Here is a 14783-nt window from a genome sequence, read left to right on the forward strand (position 1 = left end):
AAGAGACTTGTTGTTTTCAAATTTTATTTAAAATCAACGTCGATGTCACCGGGGATCGGGGCATGACAACTTGCACTAAAATGAATTTTTTGGAGATGACCTAAGAGGAAAAACAAAAAAAAAACTCTATTTTTCTTTGAAAGAAATATATAGTTGTAACCGTTGATGCATGTCACCAACTCCTCTTAATTACAAAAAGAAAAAGCAAAAGCAAAAACAAGAGCAAAAGCAGGAGCATGGATAGATTAATTTCATGCCTCCCACAACACCCCTCGTTGCTTCTGCTCACTACTCGGCAGACTCAGCGTATCAACTCCGAATCAAATGCCCATTTTGCAATTATCATTTCTAGTAAAAGTGGACCCATTATTCGCTCACTGGGTTTTCTGGCTCTCTCTAAACTGGTAATGTGAGCTTTTTAATTTAATTAGCTGTTTTTCCTGGTTTGCTAGCTCATCTTTTCAATTGTAGAACATGATTGGTGTTTTGGTTGTGGAATTATCGTCTTAACTGGAAAACGTTGAGGCCCTTTTCACGCAGAAACAGAAAATACGCATGCTGATGACAAATGGGTACTATTTGCTGTTTGTGTGTATATATATATATGCATGTGTAGGTAAATTTTTTAATTTATTGAAACCGGAATCAAAATTTAATTTTTGGTTTCACCGAAAAATTGAGTTGCCAAATAGTTCAGTTTGAAAATACATATCTTGGGTATAAATTTATGTTATTTGACTTGATTTTGGTCTTCACCAACTAATGAAATAAATAATATTAATAATAATAGTAATAAACTTTTAATTGGAATATATGGGAACCCAAATTATTATTATTATCGAGAAAATGGATCAATTCTTGTTCAATCATCTGTTAATTATTGGAATCCGAGATGGGCTGAAATGGTGTTTCAATGGGGTACGCGTAGGCATGTGATTGGCCAATTTATGTGAGCCCCACATGAATGGACCACTCACATGCTGCCACCTATCCCATGGGTAAAACCCATGGGATAGGGCCGAACGAACCGTGTTTTTTTAGAGTGTCCCACTGAGTGTGAATCTTTGTCGAGCTCAACGACTGTGAATAAATAAATAAAGCTGGAACATTTTTACTAAGTTTCCATTTCCATTTGACCTGCCACCCACTCACAATCAATACAAAACTGACACCCCGAATTCCTTCAGGTGTTCCCTTTTCACATTTCTATGAAATCTCTCGGTGTGTGTAATTAATTTGCGTAATTTTTTGTTTTAAGACCCATAGACTTATGGCAATCTAGTACTCTCAAATTTGAGACCAAATTTCGGATTCGAAACATAATTTTACAAATCCTAAACTCAAAAAAGAATTTATTTATTTATTTTTAATTTTGTCTTTATAAGACTTTGAATTAGGTTGGGCTGCCCGAGTTCGGGCTGCCCACGGTAGCAAAAGGTATAAGAAACCAGCAGGAACTGGTTCAGATGATGGTAACAGAAGGTATAAGCAACCAAGAGATGAATGTATCCATCTCCTTAAATTTTTATGTTATACAATTAATTTTCTAAAAGTAGAATTTTTATTTCCAGAAGATAAGATTTTAGTGGTTATATAAGCTGTCCAATAAATTCCTGTCCATTTCGTGTCCGACCACTAAAATCTGGTGCCGGGTTTTAGTTGTTTTTGTTTTTGATTTTTTTCACCACTAAAACACGGCACCGGGTTTTAGTGGTCGAGCAGCAAGTGAGCATCATTTGTTGAGCAACCGAAAATTTCTATATATATATACATATATTTCAGTATGTAATATGCTGCTTCCTATTCAAAATTTTTTGCTCAAATTAATCTTTTCCACTTATGTGTGCTCGATTTATGAAGTTGCAATTCATGGCATTTTTGCTTGAAATATACTGGCCATTCATTCAGTCTGTGCTATTCACTTGTACAGTTGCATAACAACTTTTCGATTACACTAAACAAAGTAGTTAAGATTTAGAATCATCTATCTCAAGTATTTTAAAATTATTTCCTCTCATTTATTTCACAATGCAGACTTACCTTGATATCTGAAGTGCATCTGCTATCCTCAACATGTTCCTTACGACAATTACTTGTTGGAAATCTTCTTGTATTCTTCTCATCATGCTCTTCTGCTGCATTTCGGAACGGTCTTCAAGTGCTATTCTACCCAATGATTCTAACTTATTAAAGGACCTAAGAGACTCCCTAGTTGATAAAAAAGAGATTATCCGGAGTTGGTTTGATTCGGAGACTACTCCGTGCAAGTGGGCTGGAATAAAGTGTGATGGTTTAGTAGTAAGCCATATAATATTGCCATGTACAAATAAATCACCTCGTAATCTTCGATTACCTAGGAAGATTGGTGAGTTTCGATCTCTAAAATATCTCAACCTCAGCCACTGTGCTTTCACTGGCCAAATTTATCAAGAGTTTTGGGACTTGGAGAATTTAGAGGTTCTTGATCTGAGTGGCAACAGATTAACTGGAGTGCTGCCTCCAAGCATTGCCAAACTAAAACATCTGAGGCAACTTATTCTTGATGACAATGGTTTTTCAGGAATCTTGCCATCTACAATTGGTCAACTCACTGAGCTTAAGGAACTATCTCTGCATTCAAATTCGTTTTCGGGAAAAGTCCCGAAAGAACTCAGTAACTTACAGCTAATTCAGTCTCTTGATATCAGCAACAACATTTTCTCTGGGAATCTTCCCTCGAGTTTAACTAATCTCACGAGGCTACTGTACTTCAGTGCTAGACAGAACAAATTTTCAGGACCGTTGTTTGCGGATATTGGAGAACTACATATGCTTCAAATTCTTGATCTTTCATGGAATTTTCATACTGGAACCATACCATCTACGATTGGAAATCTGACAAATCTTGAAGTACTTAATCTTCAAAATTGCAGGTTCCAAGGAAATGTTCCTGACGAAATTTCGATGCTAAGTCATTTGAGATACTTGAATCTAGCCCAGAATACTTTTGATGGAGAATTGCCTGCAAGTATTGGGAGGCTGGTTAATCTAGTTTATCTCATTGCTCCGAACTCCGGGTTCCGTGGAACCATACCTTCTGGTTTGGGAAACTGCAAGAATTTAAAGATCATCAATCTGTCTTTTAATGCGTTTTCTGGTCACTTACATGCTGATCTTGTTGGACTAGAGTCCATCAATTCACTTCTCGTCGATTCAAACCGTTTGTCAGGTCCAGTGCCCCATTGGATTTCAGAATGGAGACAAGCTGAGTCTATTGTACTGTCACAGAACCTTTTTACAGGGAATTTGCCACCACTTAATCTTCCTTCTCTGACCCTTTTGGATGTAAGCGCCAACAAGCTCTCCGGTGAATTTTCTTCAGATATATGCAATGCTCGGTGGCTGGCTACTCTTTCTTTATCCGGGAACAAATTTTTTGGGAGTATAAATGATGCTTTCAAGGCCTGTTTTAGCCTCACAGATTTGATATTGTCTGACAACGAAATCTCGGGTGAAATACCAGCCTATTTTGGTGAACTTGGGCTGATAATTTTGGAACTCTCAAAAAACAAATTGCATGGTAGGATTCCAGATCAACTTTGGCAGTCCAAAACACTTATGGAGATCTCATTGAGCGATAACTTACTTGAAGGGACCATATCAAGTGCAGTTTCTAGTGTCGTGATGCTTGAAAGATTGCAACTTGATAATAATTTGTTCGAAGGCAGCATCCCTTCTAGCATTGGAAAGCTTAAAAACCTGACTAATTTATCTCTACATGGCAATAAGCTAACTGGAAGTGTACCATCTGAAATATTCGAGTGCTCAAAGCTCGTCTCTTTAGATCTCGGTGCAAATGGGCTGACGGGTCAAATTTCAAGATCCATTTCCGGATTGAAATTGTTAGACAACTTAGTTCTCTCAGACAATCATTTGTCTGGGTTCATACCTGAGGAGATTTGTTCCGGTTTCCAGAGAGTACCTTTACCAGACTCTGAGTTCGTTCAACATTATGGTATGCTTGATCTGTCTCACAATGACCTCGAGGGGCCGGTTCCCGAATCGATCAGGAATTGCATGGTTATGACGGAACTACTTTTACAGGGAAACAAGCTCAATGGGAGTATCCCCAAGGGTTTAGCTTCACTAGGTAATTTAACTTTACTTGATTTGTCATTCAATTATTTCTCCGGGTACCTCGATTCTCAGTTGTTCTCATTGACAAATCTTCAAGGCGTCATACTTTCTCATAACAACATTCGAGGGTTGATTCCTGATAATATTGGATTGACAATGCCGAATCTAGCCAAGCTTGACCTCTCAAATAATGGCTTAACAGGCTCATTGCCAGCTTCAATTTTCCGTATTAAAACTTTGTCCTGTTTGGATGTCGGTTCAAATTCTTTGAACGGCTCAATTTCATTCAACCTTGCAAGTATCAGTTCTCTCCTGGTCTTAAATGCCAGCAACAACAAATTCTCTGGTTCCCTTGATGATCCAATCTCAAATCTAACATCCCTGTCTGTATTGGACCTTCACAACAACACATTAACAGGAAAAGTGCCTGTATCTCTTGCAACACTTGTTTCATTGACGTATCTTGACATATCAGAGAACAAGTTCCAATATGATTTTCCCTGTAAAATTTGTAACATAGAAGGCCTCACTTTTGCTAACTTCTCCAGTAACAGTTTCTCTAAGGGCTTTCCAGCTTCTTGTGCTGAGGCAAAGTCATGTTTTCTTGGCCTACCTATGCTACCTTCTAGGAAGATTTATTCCTCCTCTTTAAACGGGTATCGTTCTTCATTGTTAGCAGTTGCAACAATAATCTTCTTGATCCTACTCTGTGGTCTTCTCAGATGGAAAGTACTGCTGAGAAATCACAGCACAGTTGTTGACGGCTTGAATGGTAAGCCCGAGTCAGCATCTAATGAGGGGCTTTTAGGACAGAAAATAAAGGAACCCTTGAGTATTAATGTTGCCACCTTCGAGTACTCTCTGTTGCGGCTAAAAGCTGCTGATATTTTATCAGCAACTGAAAACTTCAGCAAGAGTTATATCATTGGTGATGGTGGATTCGGTACTGTGTACAAAGCAAGGCTTCCAGACGGACGAACTATAGCTGTCAAAAGGCTTAATGGAGGTCACTTACATGGGGAACGCGAATTCTTGGCTGAAATGGAGACGATTGGAAAGGTAAAACATGATAACTTACTATCATTGCTTGGTTATTGTGTATTTGCAGATGAGAGATCCTTGATATATGAGTACATGGAAAATGGGAGCCTGGACTTTTGGCTGAGGAATCAGGCAGATGCATTCCAAGGGCTCGGCTGGCCTACTCGGTTCAAGATTGCCTTGGGGTCAGCTAGAGGGCTTGCTTTTCTGCACCATGGCTTCGTTCCCCACATCATTCACAGAGACGTGAAGTCCAGTAACATATTGCTGGACAAAAACTTTGAACCCCGGGTCTCAGATTTCGGCTTGGCTCGTATAATAAGTGCTTGTGAGAGCCATGTCTCGACTGTTCTCGCAGGTACATTTGGTTACATACCACCAGAGTACGGACAGAAAATGGTGGCCACAACTAAGGGAGATGTGTATAGCTTTGGTGTGGTGATGCTCGAGCTCGTAACAGGACGTGCACCTATTGGACAAGCCGATGTCGAGGGAGGGAATCTTGTAGGATGGGTGAGGTGGATGGTTGAAAATGGAAGAGAATGTGAGATACTCGATCCATTTTTGACTCGTTTTTCATCGTTGAAGGATCAGATGTTGCTTGTTCTTGAGGTTGCAAGGTCATGCACGCGCGATGAGCCGTGGAAGAGGCCTACTATGATGGAGGTTGTTAAGCTGCTAAAAAAGACAAAGATGGAGGATGGATGTTGCTGATATTAATCAAAACTTGGTGTTTCTCTCTCTTCTCTAATAGATGTATGAGAATGGGTGTCTTTTTAAATGTTTGGTAAGAGTACAAACCAATCTATATTAGTTCACCTATAAACTAAATTTAACTGCACAAATATTTTCAGCATCTCTTTCAAAATGTATTGACTACCATGTCTACTCCTTCACTTGGCTCATTCTATGCTACATTGAAGCAACACTCTCCCTACTTTTTTGTACAAGATGTTTATATGAATAATTTTTGTGAAATGCAAAGGTAATGTTATTCTCGCGTGTAACATAGACTTGTAGGATATTATAAACGAGTTGCCCACGAGGGCTGACCCGACCCGATCCAAAATAAATTCAAATATTAAATTTGAATGTTTCGAAGGGAGTGGTTTATTTTTATTCTTTTCCCAACTTCCAAACTATATAACCGAATATAGATTATATATATATAAGCAATTAAAAACACATATAGAAGTAGAGGAGAAGCCGTGACTTCAAAAAATTCTCAGAAAAATTGCAAGCAAAATATACCAATCATATATTAAGCATTTCGATTGTTCAAATCGATTCCTTTCCATTTGTGATTAACGTTTTCTTCGGAAGAAAGGTTAATAAATCAACTACGTTATAACGATCTATATCGGATTGTGTTTATTCGATTTATTCTGATATATTCTAATCAGATTTATGTCATTGTTATCAGAGAGTGTGTTAATTGATATTCTAACATGTTTTGGTGCATTTCGGTAAACTTATTTGGTGGATTACGCTTGTAATTGTGTTCAATATGAATTATTGTAAGACTGCATTAATTTTTTTACTCATGAGGATTCTTGGGTTACATCCTTTAATCCAACTTTCCTATCAGGAGAGCCAAGTAGAGTAAAGTATATATTTATGCAGAAAAAGTGGAGATTGAACTAATTTAAAAAAAAAGGACAAACATGTTTATAAACATTAGAAATGATGATTGACTCTTGTATATGTGTCGAACAATTGGATACAAAACAAGGTGAATGAGCATATTTTTTTTGAAGCGGTGCATTTTTTTTTTCCTTCAGTGGTTTTTATTAAAACACATGGCATGATTATATGCATATATATATATGAATCTGATTTGTGAAGAGATATGCAGAATGTTTCTTTGTTCAATTTTTAAAATGATCGAAAGCTTCATGATTTAGTTTGGGATTTCTAACCACGGCAATATGAGTATATCACTTATGGAAAATTTTGTATATATAAGATAGTAGCCATTTGAAATGGTATACGTCTAACCATTTGAAAATGGAGAACGTTTTTTTTTTTAATTTTTTTTAAAGATAACGTATGGCATGAAAAAAATCAACGTTTTTTTTTAATTTTTTTTAAAGATAACGTATGGCATGAAAAAAATCATTTTTTTCATTATGGCTACATAATGTGATCCATAATTAATAGTTCCTTGTGTTTTTTAATGAAAATTTTTGCCAATAAGATTGAGTATTGTAGAAACTGATGGAATAATATATATTACTTTGATATATTCCCAAGAAGGAATACAAGACATGTTTATATACAACTAGAAAACTTAAGAGATAAAAAAAAAATACAAAATATATAGAAAATATTATAGAATATATTCCAAGATATAGAATATATTCCAATAGGCCCCCTCAAGATGGTGAGCTCATAAAGACACCAATCTTGAAACAAAGGAGACGCAGACGAGCACTGGGAAGCGGCTTTGTCAGAGCATCAGCCAGCTGATCAAATGACGATACATGAGAAACTCAAATTTGTTTACTCTGTACCAGCTCACGAACAAAGTGATAATCCAGGGCAATATGTTTCATGCGAGAATGAAAAACTGGATTAGCACAGAGATAAGTGACCCCAATGTTGTCACAGTAGATGGAGACTGGGGATAGCCCAACAGCAACCCCAAGTTCTTCAAGAAGTGATCGAACCCATTGTATTTCAGCAGCTGTAGATGTAATGGCACGATATTCTGCCTCAGTAGACGAGCGAGCAACAATCCCCTGCTTTTTGGAGGTCCACGAAATAGGAGTCGAATCCAAGAACATAATATAGGCACCAGTGGAGGTACGATCATCAGGATCACTAGCCCAATCCTCATCACAATAGGCATGCAGAGTCGGAGAAGAATGCTTCCGAAGAAGAAGACATAGGAGCGTGTACCATTTAAGTAGCACAAGAGACGTTTGACTGCACCTCAGTGCAGGGAAGAAGGAGAGTGCATGAACTGAGATAATTTGTTAACAGCAAAGGCAATGTCAGGCCGAGTAAAAGACAAATACTGCAGACTCCCCACCGTTTGACGATACAGGGTGGCATCAGCAGGGGAAGATCCTTCCAACATGTGCAGAGCCGCGAACGTGGCAAACAGAGATTGAACTGGTTTGGAGTCAGTCATGTTTGTCCGGGTGAGAACATCAAGAAGATATTTTTTCTGCGATAGACAAAGACCCCCTGCATATGAAGCAACCTCCACACCTAAAAAATACGATAAGTAACCCAGATCCTAATTTCTCCAGAATGATAAATAAATAGATACGTGTCAACGAGAGAGCAAGTAAAGCCAACATTGATGACAAACTGACGAAGCATTGTGTACCAAGCGCGCGGTGCCTGTTTGAGACCATAGATTGCCTTGTTCAGTTTACAGACATAGGAGGGTAGCGAATCATCAACAAAACCGAGCGGTTGAGCCATATAGACACAATCGTCCAATTGACCTTATAGGAAAGCATTATTCACATCCATTTGACGAAGAGACCACCCATTAGAGACAAACAGAGACAACAAAATGCGAACATTAGTGTGCTTCGCCACATGACTGAAAGTATCAGAGTAATCAAAACCTGGACGTTGATGAAAGCCCTTCACAACAAGGCAAGACTTGTAGCGATCAATAGAGCCATCCGGTTTCCGTTTAAGCCGAAACACCCATTTGCAGCAACCACATTCTGAGAGACCTCAGAGGGAACAAGATCTCATGTGTGATTACGAAGAAGATCATCAAACTCCTCAGACATGACTGCACGCCAGCAAGGGTCCTTGAGAGCGGAAGTATGTGTGGTTAGTTCAGATGTAGTGGAGTCAAAAACGACGGTAAGGCCAAAGCGAGGGTTGGGTTTTAAGATATTGTTTATGGAGCGGGTAACCATAGGATGGGTGCTGGATGGTTGGGTAGGGGGCTCGGCCGTTTGGTTGGGTAGAGGTGGTGGTTCGGTCATGATAGGTGGCGGGTTGGGGGGTGGTGTAGTAGGGGTGCAGGTGTTTGGCACAGGGCACGACTCAAGTGGACAAGGTAGTGAAGGATCAGCAGCCAGGGAGTCCCCCATCGGCACATCAGACGGCACTCCCAGAGATGAACCAGCACCAGAACCACCACTGTAAAAGGGAAATTCAGACTCGACAAAGACAACATGACGCGAGACAAAGATTTTGCCAGATGAGAACTCAAAAGACAGGTAGGCACTCTATGTGAGGGAGTAACCAAGGAAGACACAAGGTGATGAGCGTTGGGTAAGCTTGTGGGAAAAATATGGGTGAAGCTAGGGGTAGCAAAGACAACCAAAGATACGAAGTTTAGAGATATTTGGGGGGACACCGAGCAGGCATTCGAAGGACGAATTGTAGGACAAATTGCGTTTAGAAAGACTATTGATGAGGTAAACTGCTGTGGAAAAGGCAAAAGGCCAAAACTTGGTAGGGACAGATGCATGATGGAGAAGCGCTAGACCTGTAACGCCATGTTTTTATCTTAAATGAGTTTATTTGAGTTAATCAGAGATTACAGAGTTCTCGAGCCGGTTTGATTTTGATCAGGGTCCTTTTTGCAAATTTTGGAAATTTTAGGGACTAAAACGCAAATATTGATTTTTATATATTATCTACACATAGATTTTAATTGTAGAAGCCTCCATCTTCCTCTCCAAGACCGTGAGCCTCCATTGAAATGCCTTTTTGGAGTTTTTAGCTTTCAGATTTTAGTCCGAGCTCGATCCGTCCGTTGGAAATTATTTTTGAAGGCAGATTAGCGATCACTGCTGCGAGAGCTTCGTTCTATCGTAAGTTTTTCTACGATCAGATACATTCTAGTTTTTGGATGTTGTTAGAATCGTTCTAGATTCGAGTATGTTGTTCTCTTCAGAGTTCTGATCGTTTATTATCTGTCGGTTTTGAAATAGAGCGACGTTCGGAATTGTTATGATTTTTGGAAGTCATTTTCGAAAATCATGGTTTTGAGATTTGTTGGGTTTGTATTGTTGTTGTTGTATTAGCATTGAGTCGAGTTGATATCGGTATTGAACTGCTGTCTGCGTTGCCGGTTTGTTCAGTTTATAGCCGTTATACCGTCGGTTTGAGTTTTGGGGATTTCGAACCGTATTTGTGTTGTTGAACTTGGCTTATATGTTGATCTTGGTTATTGATCATTCATTTGTCTCCGTACAGATTCGTTTGGAGGTATCAAGCCCAGAGTTAGCAGCTGTTTGATCGTTTCCGAGATTTGAACAAAGAACGGTATAGAGCATTTCCTTGAACCGTTGCCTTGTCGTTGTTAGATTGTATAGTTGTTGATACAGTCTCTTTTGTAGCGTATCCAGAGTTGGAAGCTACTGCATTGAAAGGTAAAATAAGTCATCGTAGCGGGATAGCATACTCGGGACTGTGGTTCTCGAGTTTTCCCTTTGAAATCACATACTTGCATTTACACTTGTTCTAGCATGAGGAACTTGTGTCTTGTTTGATTGTATTGGCTTTTGTTAAATGACTTATGTGTTATATTTATGTTATGCATTCATCTTGAGCCAATCTTGTTTTCAGCGGGCAGAACCGCCCTTTTTGTTTAGACGTTTGGGAACTATGATTGAGTGGCCTAGGTTGTAGTATTTCGCCTAGTGCTAGCATACTCATTATGGTTGCTCAAAGTCTAGAGGAGTGAGATACGTGGCACCACCTCGATTGGGAGAGTCGGTGAGTCGTTACGTGATCTCATCCTCGGGATCCCAAAAGCACAGGAGCAATCCCTCATTTATCAGATTGATATCCCGGTTTAAAAGAAATGCATTCATTATGTTATTATTGATTTCCTTGTTGTATTGAAAGCATGTTGATTGTTGTATTAATTGTTATGTTGCTTTTGCTGGGAACGTCGTTCTCACCGGTTATCCGGCTGTTGCTTTGTTTTGTATGTGTACTTGGCAACAGGTGGGGCAGGATCAAGTCAGAAGAGGCATGGTTAGCTCCGAGGGAAAGTTGTAGCAGTGAGACTCGGTTTAGAAGTTGTGTCAGCATGTCTACCTAGTGTTGTTAAAATATTTTTAGATAACGAACTTCATTATTATGTTGTATTATCATGCAAGCTTTGCCGTGTTGTTATCGTGGCATGTTCTACTTTGGAGTAGTTGTTAAACACTAGCACTTCATGTATTAATTGGAGGTTTCGTGTTTGTAATGCATGCTTTCGAGTTGATGCATTGGATTAGCTTTTAGCTGGAGTTGCTATGCATTTTTCTGCTGTTCTGTTTCTGCTGTAGGAGGGCGCCCGAGCTGCATTTTTTGGCAGCCCGAGCGCACCCCATTCCGTGTATACCAGTAGCGCCAAGGAGTAGGGCGCGCTCGAGCGGCAGTTTATGGCCGCCCGAGCGCGGCCCCTTTTAAAAAAAAAATTTTCTTTTGTTTTGGCTTTGCTTTTAGTTCTTGAATCTTGTATGCTTAATTATTGTTTACTCCTTAATTAGATGTTTAGAACCGAGGTCTCACAAGACCAGTCTCAACAACATGACGATGACAACGTTCAGCGAAGCCATTGTGTTCATGAGTATGGGGAAGGGTGGTCAGATGAGAAATTCCATGCAGACTAATAAAGTCTTTGAGAGGAAGAAATTCATCACCATTATCAGTGTATAGGGTGAGAATGGGACGACCAAAACATTTTTCCACAAGTGACTTGAAACACCGAAAAACAGGGAGAACGTCCGACTTATGTTTTAAAGGATAAAGCCAAATATATTTGCTGTAGTGATCAACAAAAATAACATAATATTTATAGCCATCACAAGAGAGAACAGGGGAGGTCCAGACATAAAAAAAAATATTTTGAAGAGGAAATTGGGATGATAATGAAGAATCATGAAAAGGTAATTTATGACTTTTATTTCATTGGCAAGAGTTACAATTAAAACGATGCAACGGAGAATTAAAGGACGACAACGACTTAGACACTACTAATTGACGTAGGACTTGATCAGATGGATGACCTAGACGATGATGCTAGACGGGCAGGGACACGAAAGAGAAAGAAAATGCCAGTGGTGAAGATGGTGTGGGCGTAGACCAGGAGTAGACACCATCATTAAGTGGACCCTGATGGAGAGTTGCCCCAGTGCGATGGTCCTTCACCTGAAAAGAAGAGGAAGAGAAAACAACCAGGACGTCATTAGATTTACACAGTTGTGAAACTGATAAAAGATTCTTCTGAATTGAGGGCACACACAAGTCATGAGGAAATTGAAGAGAAGCAGGATTAATGGGTGGTGAGAGACAACCTGTGTGAGTGATGGGAATACCAATGCCGTCACCAACAATTACACCATCAAAACCCACATAAGGGTCATGCAGTGAGAAATTGGCAAGATCAGATGCCACATGATGAGTGGCGCCGGAGTCAAGAATCCAGTCAGACGGAGAAGACGGTGCAAGTGAGTAAGACGCTGGGGAAGTAGAAGGGCCAAAAGAGGAATAATACTACCCAGAAGGTGCCGCAGGAGCTGGCAGATACTAAAATCCGGGCAGCATTTGGCGGAATGCCCCTGACGACCGCAGAGTTGACAGCGCCCAAGATAGGGTCGTGGGACACGCTGCCCGTTTGCTGACGGGGACAATTTCTGCGGCTGCCGTACAGACCAACCGACAGGGTGGCGGATTGGTTGGTGGTGCGCGACGGGGGAGGGGGGGGTTTTTCGCGACGGGCGGCAGAAGCCCCCAACCGATCTGGCAGACGGGTTGGCGGTGACCGAAAGTATGATCTGGTTGTCCCTGCGAGCAGCTAGATGAGCTTCATGATTTAGGAGTTTATCATGCAACTCCTCAAACAAGATTGCAGAATCGCGAGCTTGAATAGCATGTACAAGTTCTTTATAATCATCATCCAGACCATGAAGAACTTTGATGGTGAGATCCTCGATGTCAACAGGTGCATTCATGAGAGCAAGTTCATCAGCTTTGGATTTGATGAACTGCATGAATTCGGTGATGGACTGAGAGCCCTTAATTGGATTGTGAAGTTGCGTCTTTAACTGGGTTATGCGGCCACAGGAGGGCTTGCCATAAGTGAGCGCAAGGGTGTTCCAAGAGTCTGCGGATGTGATGGCAATAGCAATAAACAGAATCAATGATGGAGATAGTGATCCAATGATAATATTCAATATCAGTTGATCCTGGCGAATGCAGGAGGTGTACGCAGGATTCAGCATTGTGGTGGTATCAGTTGTGATGAATTTGGCCGGACAGAGATGAGAACCATCAACAAATCCAAGCAGATCATGACCAGTAAGGAGGGTCGTGAACTGCAAACTCCATGAGAGAAAGTTGGAGGAGGTGAGCTTCAAAGGCGCATGAGCAGCAGCATTGAAGGAGATCAGAGTGACAGGGGCAGCAGCTGGAGTGGTCACTACAACAAATATGTTACTTAACCACACTAAAAAGACAACGGTTTTATATACAAACTGTTGTCTTTTGGTCTTTAACAACGGATTTTACAAAAACCGTTGTCGTTGGCCGTATTTTTAATTGAAAAAGACAATAGTTTTGAAAATCTGTTGTCTTATATGTGTCAAAGACAACGGTTTTTAAAAACCGTTTTCTATGAGCGGGTTTTTTATGACCTACGACAACGGTTTTAATTAACTGTTGTCTATGTGCGTGTTTTTGGAGGGGTCTACGACACCGGTTTTAAAAACCTTTGTCTATGTGCATTTTTTAAGCTCTACGACAACGGTTTGTTTTTACTGTTGTCTTTTTTTTTATTGTTTTATGTAGTTTAAGACAACACTTTCGTGAAACCGTTGTCTTTTATTTTCTTTTTTTGTTTAGTTTTTTTTCTTTAAATAAAAATGTGCATATACAACACAGGCTACCCTCTTCGTTAAGTATTTAACACAAGAAATAACAAAGGAAAGAAAAAGAAAACTCCAAACCCTAAGCCCCAACCCGTCGCTTTCGATCCAGCTTAGCTCCGGCATCGTAGTCGTCGATCGAGCACCGAAATAGGTCGTTCGACCTCATGTCAGCTAGCCCAAGCCTTAACCACTCCAGTGGTGACTTGAATCTTGAGTTTACGGCTTGAATCCTGTCGCGAGCATCACTGTACGTGTATGTTTATTGCTTCATTCTCTTGCTTCGTGGTCTTTTAGTAGATGTTGAGTTTTAGATGTACTATTGTTTGGGCTTTTGGTGAATGTTTAGATCTCCATCTAGTAGTCGCTCATTTCTGATAAATTTCCAATTTATAATCTTATTTTTTAAAAAAATTGGTAAATTCTGGAATGTCGAAGATATTTTTTCCTTATTTTTCAGAAATTTTTGAGAACGGGAAGGGGGGAAAGTCTGGTTTGCTCGATTTTTTCCTCTTCAAGTCGTGAACTGGGCTCCTCTTTTAGTGTTGTTTTCATTGGTTGCAAGTAAAATGGGGGTAACATGCTGATATTCTCTTTAATTATATTCAAATAATTTCACGTTTTCTGCAAATATATGTGTCACTTTGATTTAACAAATGGACTGAATGCAAAGCTAATATGAAGCTTCTCGGTATTTTCCTCACCTAAATGCATTCTTTACAAAATGTTAGCCCGTTTGGTTAGTAATAAAATATTCTGTAGGAAAAATTTAACATTCAC

General features: G+C 39.8%; 1 protein-coding gene across 3 annotated transcripts; it reads left to right on the forward strand.

Annotated features, from left to right (window-relative positions):
• The first annotated feature begins 217 nt into the window (after positions 1 to 217).
• Positions 218 to 6074, forward strand: LOC140874714 (leucine-rich repeat receptor protein kinase MSP1-like). 3 transcript variants are annotated; one of them, XM_073278072.1, is made up of 2 exons: positions 218 to 404; positions 2035 to 6074. In XM_073278072.1, the coding sequence occupies exon 2, from the start codon at positions 2074 to 2076 to the stop codon at positions 5869 to 5871; it is 3798 nt and encodes a 1265-aa protein (XP_073134173.1). In that variant the 5' UTR covers positions 218 to 404; positions 2035 to 2073; the 3' UTR covers positions 5872 to 6074. The 3 variants fall into 3 exon arrangements, with proteins under 3 accessions (XP_073134173.1, XP_073134175.1, XP_073134174.1); XM_073278074.1 differs by lacking the exon at positions 218 to 404 and adding an exon at positions 1069 to 1187; XM_073278073.1 differs by lacking the exon at positions 218 to 404 and adding an exon at positions 1359 to 1482.
• The last annotated feature ends 8709 nt before the right edge of the window (positions 6075 to 14783 follow it).

The sequence above is a fragment of the Henckelia pumila genome, chromosome 1 (assembly GCF_033568475.1).
Source record: "Henckelia pumila isolate YLH828 chromosome 1, ASM3356847v2, whole genome shotgun sequence".
Lineage (NCBI taxonomy): Eukaryota > Viridiplantae > Streptophyta > Magnoliopsida > Lamiales > Gesneriaceae > Henckelia > Henckelia pumila.